The sequence below is a fragment of the Plecotus auritus genome (assembly GCF_963455305.1).
Source record: "Plecotus auritus genome assembly, chromosome: 4".
In the NCBI taxonomy this organism is placed as follows: Eukaryota; Metazoa; Chordata; class Mammalia; order Chiroptera; family Vespertilionidae; genus Plecotus; species Plecotus auritus.
Window position 1 is genome coordinate 83,059,623 of NC_137775.1, and position 15,757 is coordinate 83,075,379.

General features: G+C 41.1%; 1 protein-coding gene across 1 annotated transcript in view; it reads left to right on the top strand.

Annotated features, from left to right (window-relative positions):
• PKHD1 (PKHD1 ciliary IPT domain containing fibrocystin/polyductin) overlaps positions 1–15,757 on the top strand; it is a gene marked incomplete at both ends in the record, with an annotated part of 416,219 nt that overhangs the window by 52,889 nt on the left and 347,573 nt on the right. The window contains 5 exons of the mRNA XM_080665111.1: positions 2,437–2,567; positions 4,738–4,873; positions 11,250–11,445; positions 12,134–12,201; positions 13,597–15,201. Coding sequence (XP_080521237.1) covers positions 2,437–2,567; positions 4,738–4,873; positions 11,250–11,445; positions 12,134–12,201; positions 13,597–15,201 — 2,136 coding nt within the window. The remainder of the gene's footprint in view (positions 1–2,436; positions 2,568–4,737; positions 4,874–11,249; positions 11,446–12,133; positions 12,202–13,596; positions 15,202–15,757) is intronic.

Below are 15,757 nucleotides of genomic sequence, written 5' to 3' on the forward strand. Positions count from 1 at the left end.
ATTCTGAGGTACTGGCAGGTAGGACTTCAACATATGAATTTTTAGGGGACACAATTCAAAACAGGGTCCAGCTTCATTCCTTTGTATGTGGATATGCAGTTGTTCCATTTTGCATATATTAGTAATAGAACTTCTTAGAAGTGGAATTCCTAGGTCAAGAGGTGATATACATTTAATATTTTGAAAATTCCAAAATGTTCTCTTTAGAGGTGTATAATTTATTCTCTGTGTGTATGAATGTCTATTTACCGCCTCTTATTAACACAGTGTTACCAAACTTTTTGATATTTACCAGTCTTATAAGAGAAAAATAATATTTTATTGTACTTTTACTTTGCTTTTATTTCATTGAGAGAAATTAAATATCTTTTCATATGTTTAAGAGGAATTGTTTTTTCTTCTCAGTGAATTGTGTATTCATCTCCTTAGCTCACTTTTTTTTTTTCAATTGGGCTATTTTTCTTTGTTATTGATTTAAAGAGCTTTTTTAATATTAAGGATATTAGACCTTACATGTTTATTTTTTGTCTCATTGTTTCCTATTTTTGTAATTCATACATATTTTATTATTTTTTTTTAATCCTCATCCAAGGATATGTTTTTATTGATTTTTAGAGAGGAAGAGAGATTGAACCTACAACCTAAGTATGTCAATTGAACCCACAACCTTTTGATGTATGGTACAATGCTCCAACTAATTGAGCATGCATGTTTTATTTTTTTATGCAGTAAGTGTATCAAGTTTTTATGGCTTTAGGGTTGCAAAATACTTAGAATGGCTTTCCTCTAAAATTACATAAAAATAAAAATTCTACCATGTTTTCTTCTAGTTTTATAATTCTTTATTTTTTTTGGTGAAATATTATATCAGCTTGGAATTTCTTTTGGTAAGGATGTGAGAAGAACTTACGTTTAATTTCTTCAATACTACTCACTTATTTAATTTACTAGATAAAGAATCCATCTATTTTCACTAATGTAAAATGCCATATTTTTTGTTTCTTATAGTCCTATACTTATCTGGATTTATTTCTGAACTCCCTATTCTGTTCTATTGATCTGTCTGGCTATTCGTGATTTATTGGATTTTAATTATAGCTTTTAATAACATATTTTAATGTCTGGCAGAAGACTTCTTTACTCTTATTTTTGAAATTCTGTATTCTAGCTATTGTTTATTTTTTATTGAATTTAAATCAGCTGTTTAATATAAATGTAAAATCTTGCATTGATGCTTTAGTTTAATTTAGGAAGATATGCAGCCATTCTGAGTTTACTCTTTCTACCCATTTATTTTAGTTTTCTCATTTAAGTTTTAATCTATCTATTATGTTCCTCTGTAGCATTTCAACATTTTCATTAATTTTCTTCATTATCTTGAATTTTTCTTGTCAAGATTGTTTTCATATATTGTTATCTTTTATGTTGCTATTTTAAATTATTTTTTTCTTTAATTTTATTCTCTAAATTAGAAGTCTATTGTAGTCTTGCCCTGACTCTTCAGGGCAAGTTGATATATTTAGCTTCAGGGTGTATTTCTCATTTCACGTTTTCCTGACAGATTTTCTTCAGGTTGTATGTTTCTCTTTCTCTGCTAACCTGCTTGGAGAAGATAAGCTTGTTCCTGCACCCACTTCCTGCCCTCAAAAGGTGCATGTCTCTATCTGGTGGCTTCACTGCCACTCTTGTATCCCCTTCTGGAGGAATGGCAGACCAGCATCATTGCCCTCATCAATAAAGGGGACTTCTGTTTGTCAGTGAGATCAAGGGCTGCTCCTCTAAATGGGAAAGTGGATACGATTGGTGCCAACCTTTTCTTACCGACATCTGCAGTGAGGGGACACGGGTTTCTGGGGTTGCTCTACAGTGATCAGCGGAGAAATCCTGATGGCAGTGGGTTGTGATGTCAGTCACTTCTACACCATCATGGAGACCAGAACCTAGTATATATGGTATCAAATCACAAAAGCTGGAAGGGTTGTTTGTAAAGATGAGGCAATATGCAGAGGCAATACTCCAAATGATCTGCTTTAAGTGGCAGAGCAATCTGTGGCCCTGACTCTGGGCCCACTGCTCCTTCTGCCATGATGCTCTCTTATACTTGATAATTCCAGAAACAAATATGTTTTATAGGATTGGCAGGGATGGTATTTAAAAGTCTAGGGCAGGAAGAGTTTTTCAGAGACCATCTACTTCCCTTCTCTGACTTGTGGGAGTATTGTAACTCCAGGATACATTTCTACCTCTCTTTCCCCTCTAGTCTCCATTGCTACTTCCCTGTCCAGTAGTATATATTTATTTTCACTCTTTTCTGCAATTTGAGCATGTATTTTGACTAAGGAGCTTCATATTTTAATTTTATTTATCTCTTGTGAATAATTAATTTTGTCTGTCTGTAAGGCTGTATATCCCATATGGAAATGCTGTTTGTTACAGGAGGACTCTGGGCCACCATCCGAGGCTCTGGTTTGGAAGATGTCAGCCTCGTTTTATTTGGATCTCAGTCTTGTGCCATCAATGTCACCACAAGCAATTCACGGAGAATTCAATGCCGAGTTCCACCCAGAGTAAGTGGAAACCTTTGTCATCTCCTTCTCTCTGTGTGGGTGACCTTTTCATCATGAGAGAATGCTTATGTTGTTTATATTGCCTGTTCTGCTATGAAGTGGGAAGCTGACTCCATCAATGGAGTCTTTTTCTTTATTTTTTGAGACTTTTTCTTTAAAAGAAGACAAGGAAGTCCCATGCTTAATAAGTATTAGTGCCACATAATAAGTAAGTTTATCTAGTGAACATTCTGGGTGTATATCTTATATGTCTTGTAGTCTCACTTTTAGCTTAAGCAAACAACAAATAACTTCATTTTCTCCAGCAATTTTGTTTTCTGGGCTAGATGTGAATGGTAGAACTTAGACACTTCTAGGCTATTTTTGTTCCTATAAGACATCTTCTTAGTTATTTCCTACTGCTTCCTTTTTTCCTTAAAAACAAATTACTTAGCTGTCCCCCTTCAGTTAGTTCACTCTCATAACCGTATTAAGAGCTTTGAGTCCAGGTCCTTCCCTGCTGCTTTTAGTGAGAGTCATGCTCACAGCTGAGGCTGAACTTCCTATTCAGAGTTGACGTCAGTGTCATCAACATTCCTAGCACATCCATGACCCCAAAAGATGACTGTGTTCTGAACAAATAAAGACCTCTAGAAGAGAGGGTTCAAAATAATCATTGATCTCTGGTCCCACATTTTTATCTTATCCAGTTACTCAGATATTATGAAATGTTAGCTTTTATGTATAAACTGAATGCAGTTCCAGTACATGGTTGTATTATAATCTGTTTAACTATTCCTTATAAGTGGACATTAAGCTAATTTCCAAAATTTCCTATTTTAAACAACAGAGCTTTCATCATCCCATTAACTATAGTTTTGGCCATATTTACTTTTCTCAGGATATGTAGCATCCAGTTGTCTGAAATTCCTTTTTAATTTATACTCTTACTATCACTGTATAAGTGTCTGATTTCTGGTATTTGACCAACACTGGATTATCACTTTAATATATATTTACATTTTAATGGCTAAATTTTATACTGTTTAGATTTCTTTCACTAAAGAGAATAAACACTAAAAAAAAACCCTTTTAATTTTGATCAAAGTAACACATGCAAAATTTAAAAAGAAAATAGTGAAACAGTCATGCTCTCCTACCACCTCTCACCCTTCTTCAAGTCCCCCCTTTCTGAAACAACCACTTTTAATTCTTTTGAATATAGTTATAATACCATTATTTTTAAATCAATAAACCATGCTTACATTATTATAACTATTTAAATGATGCTGTCAGAATCAGAGAAAAAATGTTTTTTCTTATATAGTTAATTTTTTTTCCTTAGAGTTTTTTAGACATATTCCTTGTAATAAAAATCCTCTATTTTAGGGAAAATATTCCATCATATCAGCTGTTTTTTCCTTGAAGCTCTCTGTTTTTCTACTTCAAACAAACTTGCTGTTGTTTAGATTTATTCTATAGATCTTATCTTATCACTTTTCTTTCTTTTTTTAAAAATATATCTTTATTTATTTCAGAGAGGAAGGGAGAGGAAGAGATAGAAGCATCAATGATGAGAGAGAATCATTGATCGGCTGCCTCCCGCATGCCCCCCATTTGGGCATCGAGCCTGCAACCCGGGCATGTGCCCTTGACCGGAATCGAACCCAGAACACTTCAGTTCACAGGCCGATGCTCTATCCACTGAGCCAAACCAGCTAGGGCCCTAGCACTTTTTTTGATTGCTCTCCTGTGTAGAGTCATTTCTTGGAGTACATATCTTTCTCTTTTTTGGCTATTGTTTATTCTATGAGGTCATAGCCTTAAGAAACATCCTAAGAAAGAATATGTCAGAGGGAAGTTTTCTGAGTACTTACATGTGTGCAAATATTCTCACACTTGATGGATAGTTTAGTTAGGTATGGGTGTTTATTTGAAATTGCCATTTTCTTGCAGAACAAATTTGTGTGTTAATTGAAATTAATTCTTATTTATTCTTTAATTAGTTGGATGCTTCACTTGTCCATTGTAAGCACTTATCACTGTGTGCAAGTGTGTGAGAGATTTGAAAACAGAAAATATATTCTTTAAAAATAATTTTCATGAAATAACTTTTTACATTAATCCTATATGGACTTCTCTCAAGTCAGTCTTACTTAAAGAAGTTTAATTTTAAAAATTGTTTTTTCAGGGGAAAGATGGATCCATTGTGAATGTGACCGTGATCAGAGGGAACCATTCTGCAGTTCTTTCCATGGCATTTATATATGTCTCTTCTTTAAATCCAGTGATCATGTCTCTGAGCAGAAACAAAAGTAACATAGCAGGTAAAATACATGATATGGAAGAATCTTTTATTATTAGATCTTTAATCCCATAAAAAGGAAAAAAAAATGGCTTATACATTTTGTTGAGCTTTGTTTAGTGTTACTAGAGGCCCAAGGCACAAAATTTGTACAAGGGTAGGCCTTCGCAGCCCTGGCTTCATCCGAAAGGTCGTCCACATAGTCATTCCACTGTTCGGCTATTTGGTCAATTTGCATATTACGCTTTTATTATTATAGACTAGCGGCCTAGTGCATGAAATTCGTGCACAGGGTGGGGGTGCCCTCAGCTCAGCCTGCACCCTTTCCAATCAGGGACCCCTCGAGGGATGTCTGACTTCCTGCAGACTGGGGAGCAGGGGCCACGGCGGGAGGGGCCATGCGGGGTCTTGGAGGATGGGCCGAGACCCGCCCCTGTGTCTACCACAGCCTTGCAGCCCACAGTTCCTTTCAAGGTGCACGAATTCATGCACTGGGCCCCTAGTCCTAATATATAAAAAGCCAGGGGCCATCACAACCGAAACCGGACGGACAAACGAACAACAGGCTTAAGGATCAGGCCTAAACCAGCAGTCAGACATCCCCCTCAAAATCCGGGACCGCTGGCTCCTAACTGCTCACCTGCCTGCCTGCCTGATCGCCCTTAATTGCCCACTCTGCCAGCCTGATCACCCCTAACCGCCTCTGCCTGCTGGCCTGATCGCCCCTAACTGCCCCCCTGCCAACCTGGTTGCCCCCAACTGGCCCCCCCACTGGCCTGGTCACCCATAACTGCCCCCCCTGCCAGCCTGGTAACCCCTAATTGCCCCCCTTGCTGGCCTTATTGCTCCCAACTGCCCCCCCTCGCCAGTCTGGTCACCCCCAACTGCTCCCCCACCCCCGCTGGCCTGGTCGCTCCCAACTGCCTCCCCTGCCGGCCTGGTTGCCCTACATAGCCTGCTGTTCATTCTTTTGGTCGTCCCTCACTAACCCCGCTGCTGGCCTTGTCGCCCCACTCAGCCTGCTGTTCGTTCGTCCGTCCGGTTTCGGTTGTGATGGCCCCTGGCTTTTTATATATTAGGACTAGGGGCCCAGTGCATGAATTCGTGCACCTTGAAAGGAACTGTGGGCTGCGAGGCTGTGGTAGACACAGGGGTGGGTCTCGGCCCATCCTCCAAGACCCTGCATGGCCCCTCCCACTGTGGCCCCTGGTCCCCTGTCTGCCGGCAGCAGTGCTGGCCCTGTTTGCACCCACTGATGGCGCAGAGCGATTGGGGCTGGTGCCAGCAGCAGGTGCAAGTGGGGCTTGTGCTGTCAGCAGGTATGAGCAGCGGCTGCTGCCCCGATTGCCCCTCAGGGGCAGGGGGAGGTGGAGAAGCCCTCAGGGGTGATCAGGGCTGGCAGCCGCCACTCACACCTGCTGATGGTGCCGAGTGATCGGGACTGGCGCTGAGCGCTGGCAGCGGGTGCTAGCGGGGCTGGTGCTGGCATTAGGTGAGAGCGGGGCTGGTGCTGGCAGTGGGTGCGAGCGGCAGCTCCAGCGCCGGCAGTGGGTGCAAGCGCTGGGCAGGACTGCAGCACGTGGGAGCAAAGAATTTTCAGTAACCACCAGAGGCTTGCCCCAATACAGCAACTGGTGCCCCACCTTGATCTGGTGCCCCCGCTCACCTGTTCCATCATCCTGCTGCAGCCAACGCCCTCCATGTTCCGCACACCCCCCCTGGTGGTCAGTGCACGTCATAGGGACCGGTTGTTCGGTTGTTCACTGTTCCATCTATTTGCATATTAGCCTTTTATTATATAGGATATTTGGTATGGAAGTTATTTTTCTGAAAAGTAGGAGATTGGTATTCTCATTTTAGTCATCATTGAATAAATCTCCTTACATATATTTTCGTTCTATAAAATTGTGAACATTTCCAATATGATAATGACATGGGAATTTAGAGGTGACAATTCAACAAATATTTATTGAGCACCTACTGTGTGTCGATAGCACAGACATATAGTAGACTTCACTTATTGTCACTAATTTACACAATTATTAGCCTCCATTTATAGGAAAGGAAATGAAGGAACAAAAAGAATAAGTGACCTGTCTAAGATGTTATCTTTAGTAAGTAAAAGAGCTGGGATTTGGACCAAGCTGTCTGGTTGCAGATTCCAAGCAGTTAGCCACTTATATAATTTACTATAAAATACTGTTTTGGTTGTCATATTCTATTATAGCAGTTATTTTATATGATTAGAGAATAGTGTGTTCTGATTAGCCAAGAATTCTTGTTCCTTGATACATACTGTACATAAAAAGAATGAATTCTTTAGCACACAACAATAATAAGCAATTTCATCTTTCTTTGGTAATTCAGATGACAGGATAGATATATAATAATTTATTATCATGTCAGACCATATAGATTTGGGAAAGTACCAGGTAACACACCTTTCTGGTTAATTGAATGCCAGATACTACAAGGTTTATGGCAGCCATATATGTATATTATAAAAGACCATCAAATATACCCCCGGTCCCCCCCAAAATGCCTGAAATCAATTTTTTTCTGGTACTATTTTCATTTTCCATTGCTCAAGAGTTCATAAATAAAGGGAAGTGTCCTTTAGCTCTCAATATTATTCAGCTCAGATAGTGCAGAAGAAGAATTTGCTGCCTCAGGCCACCAAAGTGCGTAAAATTCTTTAGTGGTATAGATTCTTCCCAAGGAAGTAGAAAGGGGAGGAGGGAGCTTTGTGTTCTATTCAGATTTCAGTGATTTTGGCTTTTAATAAAATTTTCTACCTATAATGAAAAGAATAAATACATTGCATCAGTGCCTGAAAGGCATCTAGGATTAGCTTGATAATTGACCAGGAGCCAAAGGAGTTCATGTTATTGATATATACAACATGATGCGTTATTTGCAGAATTTGCACTTGCATTTAAATCTTTCTACAGGCAGTAAAAGGAACATGCTATAAAATCCACAGAGTGGTAGTCTGTTGGGAAGACTCTTTGAAAGTTGGAGTGTGACATAATCCAGGAGATGATTATGTTGATGGTGACATTGAAGCCAAGATGAAATCAAAGAAAGAGAGGAAGAGGGGTGGGGATGGGGCCAGATAATTTGATGTATAGGACCATTAGGGTAGATTTTTAGTCAGTCAGCTCTAAATATGAATGAATCCCAGTTCAACCACCCCATAGGCAAGATATTTAACTTTACCTTTAGTTCCTTTAATTGTTAGGTGGGAATAATTCTTTCAAAGTTATTATAAAGTTGGAGTAAAGTAGGTAAAAGTCCCTAGTCCAGGAGCTGACATGGAGTAAGTACTCAATAAATGCTTTGTTAAAGAGAATGCCATCATTCTGCCAGATAGTGTGTTATATTCATGAGCCAAAGATGACCTCTGCATATTGGCCCTATGTTGTTTACTTTTTCACAGCAGGTTGGGAACCATTAGTTCAAGACTGCCAATGTCAAACTCAAATTTTACATACCCAATTATTTTCAATATAGTACCTTAAAGTAGTTTTTTAGCCTTTTAGAGCCTGCCTGCTTTACCCTATAAAACTACACCCAACATCTGCTAGATGTAGATAAGATAAACCTGGGAGCTTTAAAAAACTCTAAACCACAAATGCCCTTAGGAGCTCTTTGACCCAAAGACTTCCCACCACGCTGCTAAGTGACATCATGTAGACACATAAACCCCTTTCTGATCACCCTTTCCCCCAGGACTTCCCTTGCCGTCCTCCCCTTCTGGCTGGTGGTCCCTTATTGTTGCCTCTGAGATTTCTGCTTTTATGTGACCCTATCAAAAATGAGCCATATAAAACTCATTTTTCTGTGCTCTGCCACCTTGTGGTCATGTCTTTTTTCTTTCTCAACCCTGGAATTCCTTGAACTCACTATACTGAGGCTTCAGACTTCACAGTAAAAACAAGGTTGGGAAGACATGAAGAAGTAAAGAGGATGTGGATGAAGTTAATCGAGGGCTTTTGAATACTACACCAGAGGCTTTCCTGGGACATCTAACTTAATCCTTACAACAAACAACATGGGGTGGGCTCTGTTACTATCTTAATGATAAAACATCCAAGGCTTTGAGAGCCCAAAGTAAGTCACACAGGCAGTTAAATGGAAGAGCAAGGCTTTAAATACTCAACAAGCCACAACCCTTCCTCTTTGACATTTCTCTTTCAAGTAAATGTCCTCCTCTAATTGGCTGTGGTGTCCTACAGATGCCAGCCCTATAGCAGTTCTTAAACATTAGCAGCTCAAGGAGCTAAAGAGATGCTTTCTTAAGTTCCAGCTGTGTCTCTGTGGACACACCAAAATAAGGGAAAGGCATGTTTATTTATTTTCCCTCCTGCCATTGCATGCTTGATTTAGCTTTTGTTAAGATTCCAGTTGTCTGAGGAGTGGGTTTCCCCTCCCCTATCTTTTTAACTGATCTTATAAATTGGAATAATAGCTTTAATCATATTCTTTCTTTGCACAGAAAACTGTGGAGGCCTCTACTGTCCAATGGATTAAGTAGAGAACCCTCAGGATAGGCCTTCTTGATTTTTAGCCATAGAACCACCGTCAACTTGGCCTACTCTAGTAGAGTCCCTAATTGTACGTACATGCATCTGGTCTTCCAGAAAGTCACCCACATTTCATTCCTTCTCTCACAGCCACTGGATAATGAAATGAGAAAGTGTTACAAAGACTTGAAGTAAACTTGTGAAGTTTTTAGAATTGAATTGTAAATCCCCTTTTGTTTATATTGACCTCTTGGGATTTAGCTTTCAAATTGAATTTCAAGCACTTTCTTGCCCATAAGGCCTTTCTTGATACTTTGAACATTGACCTGACTTGAACAACCCACTGCTTAATTGTTACCTCTGGATGGTAGGTCATACAACTGAAGCTCTTTTGGCACCTATTTTCCCACCTTTGAGGCCTTTTTGAGGGCAGGGTCTATGTGCAACTTATTTTTGTGCCCCTATGACATTTTAATCTTGGTACTCAATGATATTTGAAGTAAAAGGAATTGAATTAGTGTGTCCATAATATACAGAGCATTTCGGTAGAGTTGCTAATTAAACTAAATGCATCTAAATGTAAGAAGACTGGGCTCAGGCCTTGACATTTCCATTAATTAAGCATGAAACCTTGGTTGCTGAACCTTAGTTTCCTCAAAAGCTAAATGCCAGTCCTACTAACAGCTACATATATCTCATTAGGATAGTGTGAAGATCAAATGGGATAACACATGTGAAAATGCTCTGTAAACTATAAGTACTATACTCACATACAGCATTAATATGAGGTCTAGTGCAAACTAAAGATACAGCTTTAGACTTCTATCAGTAGAAAAGTGGAAGTTAAAAAAAAGGCATGGGGTACTATTTGTTGGTTATGAAGGCCATCCACCCACCAAACTATTTCTCAATTTGCCTCTGCGTGAAGATAAATTATTTTGTCTCTTGAATACAGCTGTGCTGACAACTTTGAGATTATACCTTTAGCTCTATAAAAGAATTGTTAGAATTTTCATGAAAAAAATTAGGTTGGCATTAAAACTCTTTATTGTGGTATGATGCATAGGGCTGACCATGTATCCTATCTAATAAAAGAGTAATATGCAAATTGACCATCACTCCAACACACAAGATGGCTGCCCCCATATGGTCAAAGATGGCTGCTCCCATGTGGACACAAGATGGCTGCCACAAGATGGCCAACAGGGGAGGGCAGTTGGGAGGGACCAGGCCTGCAAGGGAGGGCAGTTGTGGGTGATCAGGCCAGCAGGGGAGGGCAGTTGGGAGGGACCAGGCCTGCAAGGGAGGGCAGTTGGGGGCGATCAAGTCTGCAGGGGAGGGCAGTTAGGGGTGACCAGGCCTGCAGGGGAGGGCAGTTGGGGAAAACCCAGGCCTGCATGGGAGAGCAGTTGGGGGGACCAGGCCTTCAGGGGAGGGCAGTTAGGAGTGACCAGGCCTGCAGGGGAGGGCAGTTAGGGGCAAACAGGCTGGCAGGGGAGCAGTTAGGCATCAATCAGGCTGGCAGGGGAGTGGTTAGGGGGTGATCAGGCTGGCAGGCAGAAGTGGTTAGGGGCAATCAGGAAGGCAGGCAGGTGAGCAGTTGGGAGCCAGCAGTCCTGGATTGTGAGAGGGATGTCCGACTGCCTGTTTAGGCCCGATCCCAGTAGGATCGGGCCTAAACAGGCAGTCGGACATCCCTCGAGGGGTCCCAGATTGGAGAGGGTGCAGGCTGAGCTGAGGGACACCCCCCCCCATGCACGAATTTCGTGCACCGGGCCTCTAGTTTAATAATAAAAGACAATTTTTAGAATTGGAGAGGTGGTTGAGGACACAGACCCACATCACAGAGGCTAAGGAATGCTTTCCATACAGGAGGTGAGACCCTTTTCATCAGCATGGTGCTGCTGGTGGACTACTTGGATTTGCATGTGGAAGTCCATATCCAGGATTCCTTGGCTCGGATTCATGCAGAGACTGCTCAGGGCCTGGAAGTGGTGCTGCCCCCGCTGCCAGCTGGCCTTCACAGAATCTCAGTCTCCATCAACGGGGTCAGCATTCGTGCACAAGGGTGAGGTGAACACTTGCCATTAATTTTAGGTCTGTTTGATGGTCTAGTGATTTAGTTGAGGAATTCTAGTTTTGAGTTAGGACTTTAGTTATTCTTCTGAAGTTGGGAAATAAACACAATGAGAATCATAACATTTGAACAAATCTTAGAAACCCTACAGGAGAGTTCACCAATTCAGGGGAAACTTTTGGCTTACTAGTTTAGGTGCAGAGAACTTTCTGGAACTAAGATATCATGGCTCTTAAGAGGGGTGGGCATCTATATAGGAAGGAAGAAGATCCTCTGCTTTAATAAGGGTCTGTGTTTAAATAAGGCCTTTAATAAGATTGTGTCTTGGGCTTTGAATACATGGCTTATAATTAATACACAAACCATATTCACATCCACTTTGCCCTGAAGTCCTTCTGCCCAGTATTTCTCTAGAAGTTTTGTCTCCTCATTCCAGAAACTTAGCTAAACTGCATGGGACTGATGTCACCACAGGATACTGGCCCAGGAAAATGTCCCACTAAACATCTTTTCCCTACCATTTCTTTACTTCACTGTTAGGCAATGTATTCACACTTGCTCCCTATCACTGCTCTCTTCTCTTCCAAATACATACATGCTTCTGTCCTGCTCCTTCCTTTCTAAGTCTTTTTCTAAGCCTCTCAGTTATTTCATAGCAGTCTCCCATTTTCTTCTGTAGGGTGGATCTTCACATCCAGTACATCACAGAAGTTTTCAGCATCGAGCCTTGCTGTGGGTCCCTTCTGGGTGAGTGGCTGTGACGTGACTGGTATCATTTATCCAGAGTGAATAACTCACTGGATATTCAGATTTTATTCCTGAATTCATTAACCAGTGAGATCAGAAATGGGCACAGGGAGAGGAGTTTTCCCTGTGCTCCAGGAGCTGGGTGGTATACTATGAAGGCTGTGAAAACTCGGGGCATCCTTATCTCAGTAAGCTCAAGAAATTGAAGAATTTTTATGAAAAGGAGATGTGCCTGGTTTTCTTTTCCTAATAGAAAGAGGATAAAACATCTAATGGGTAGCATGTCTTGAGTGGATATTAGACAAATAAGGGAATAGCTTCCTGCATTCACCCTTTAGATTCTGTACATATAAGGAGAAGAGGCATGAGGTTTGATGTCTTCACTTTTATCTAGAGAGGCAAATGAAAGACCCAGAAGTAGCCAGAAACACAAATTCCAACATGGGAGATATGAGGACAAGGCAAACAGAGAAATCTAGAAAGTTATTTTCCCCCCAAAATGGAAAGCTATATATGTGCATGTGAATAATCATTGCAATAGTGTATGAAATAGCACATTATCCTTTTTGAGTATAGTAAAATCCTTTTAAAAGCTACTTGGCTTCTAGTATACTACAGATTTGGCAATGCTATGGGGTGTATTGCTCCAACTCCTATCCTGAAGATGGTTTGATTTTCCCTCAGCTGGAGTGCAAGATAAATATAGCAGTAAATTCACAAGCATGTTTCAGTGGCTCTTGATATGTCATACACGCACACACACAACCATATAATATATGGAATACTGAAATATACAGGATAATTAATAGTTAATAAATAGAAGACTTGAAGAGATTTGATTTTTCATTATTGTGTAAGTTGAATATATAGAACAATATGCATATACTTCACAAACAACATATAGAATAATATGAAATAATGTCAGATAATATGGCAGATGATAAACTAAGGAATTTGATTTTTCATTAATATGTCTATTGTATCTAGGTTTATATAAAATATACATAACATATGATAATATAGACTAACATGTCAGATAATATAACAGATGACAAAAACACTTCAAGAACTTTGATTTTTTAGTAGTGTGTAAGTTGATAGAAGTGGTGGATCTATCAATATACTTGAAAATGCTGTCTTAAATATTAAAACATTCTTCCTTTATAACAGTTTATATTGTTTTACTGTGTATGAATTTCAGCCCATCTGATTCCTGCAAAAATGAATTTAACATTGATAAGTTCACAAATTTAACATTGATGGGGTGAGGTGATATAATTGAGGTGTCACTAATACCCCATCCTCCAGTAATTGCTCTGGGGCTTACATGGTTGTTGTGAGTTCCTGGTTCTGAATATCAACCTTAATATTTTGTTTTTGGTATTTATGCTTTAGGTGGAACCATCCTCAGCATCGCAGGAGCAGGGTTCAGCAGGGACCCAGCTTTAATTTGGGTGCTTGTGGGCAATCGGTCCTGTGACATTGTGAACTTAACAGAGACAAATGTCTGGTGTGAGACGCCCACCCTCCTGCCACCTGAGGCAGACTTCCTCACTGTCCCAGCCCCCGTGGAGGTCTGGGCTGGCAACATGTCCTTCACCCAGGGACCTGCACCACACCTGGTGGGGAAGGGCTTCACCTTCACATATGAGGTGGCAGCAACGCCAGTGGTCACTGCTGTGCGAGGAGAATTCACAGATAGCAGCCTGAGCCTCTATGTGGAAGGAAATAACCTCTCCAACTCAGTGATGCTTCTGGGGAACTTGAACTGTGACCTAGAGACACAGTCTTTCGGGAGCAATGGGAGCCTGTCTGAGTGCTCCTTTCCTCTCCACAGTTTGGAGGCCGGTGTCTATCCTCTTCAAGTACGTCACAAGCAGATGGGCTTTGCTAACATGTCTGCGGTGCCCCAGCAATTTGTGGTGACACCTCAGATAATGGCCATCTTGCCAGCCATGGGTTCTGCTTGTGGTGGGACCGTACTCACGGTGAGCGGGTTGGCTCTCAACTCCAGGAGGAAGTTGGTTCAGGTTGATCTTTCCGGTCCTTTTACTTGTGCCACTTTGAGCTTGGGGGACCAGACAATCTTGTGCCAGGTTGACCTGCTGGGCGACTCCTTGCCTGGGGCTTCCTTCACCGTGAACGTCTCAGTCCTGGTCAATGGGCTACCCAGCGAGTGCCAGGGTAATTGCACTCTTTCCTTGAGGGAAGAGACAACTCCTGTCGTGGATGCCTTGACCACTAACATCAGTGGGTCTCTGATTTCAGTGATGATTAGAGGTCAGAGGTTAAGCACCACAGCCGATGAGCCAGTGGTGTATTTGGATGATCATCTTCCTTGTATTGTAACCTTCTTTAATGCAAGCCACATCACATGCTGGATAAGTGACTTGAGCCCGGGACTCCACTATCTATCAGTTGTTTACTCAAGAAATGGGTATGCTTGTTCTGGTAACATTTCCAGACACTTTTCCATTTTGCCTCAGGTGTTTGATTATTTCCCCAAGAATTTCAGCACACATGGCGGAGGCCTTTTGACCTTAGAGGGCACCGCCCTAAGAGGGCAGAACAGCACGTTGGTCTACATTGGGCAGCGGGCCTGCCTGACGGTGAACATCAGCGCGGAGCTCATCCGGTGCATTGTTCCTGCAGGGAATGGCTCTGCTGTCCTGGACATAGAGGTAGATGGACGTTCATACCAGATGGGAGTCATTGGTTATAGCAGCACCTTCACCCCGGAATTGCTCTCTGTTTCTCACACCGGTGAAGTCTTAACCTTTGTGGTGGCCTGGATCTCAGGAGCTGAGAATGTTGACATTTTTATCGGGGTATCACCCTGTGTGGGTGTCTCTGGCAACCGCATGGTTCTCCAATGCGTGGTCCCAGTCCTTGCTGCCGGGGAGTACCAAATCAGAGGTTATGACCATATAAGAGGGTGGGCCTCATCTGTCTTGGTGTTCACATCGAGAGTTACTGTCACGGCAGTGACTGAGAACTTTGGTAAGCCAAGCAAATAAGACAGAATGCTTTCTTTATGTAAGTGGATTAATTGCTGCTCTAAGAGGTAGGAGACAACATCGATCTGAATGACAGAAGGAGAGAGAAGCCTGGTTGGCCTCTTACAGTCCCAGTTTCCTCCGGAAGCTGCATGTGTGAGCCTGTATTTTTCATCAAAGAAATTGTGCATATTCTCTAAGTGTGTGATTGTATTTTAATTGGTTGCTTTTACACAATTGAATTTGTGTGTTAAATTAAATAATACCATTTATAAGAGCTCATAATTTTATCATTTAAGTAGAACATAAATGCTTATGTGTCTATTCGAATTATTTTAAACATATTAAATGTGATTAATTTTTATCATTTTATATATTTTACAGATGAATTAATACTCCACTAATAGGCCAACTGCCTACTATTATTGCATTGGTTGAACTTTTTTCTTCTTTTAGATTAACTGAAGTTTGCCTTGCCTTTTCTTCTAAGGATGGTTTTGGCTTCTATTCACGTAAAGCCTTAATGCACTTGGGAGAGCTCAAATTTGATTACGATGCAG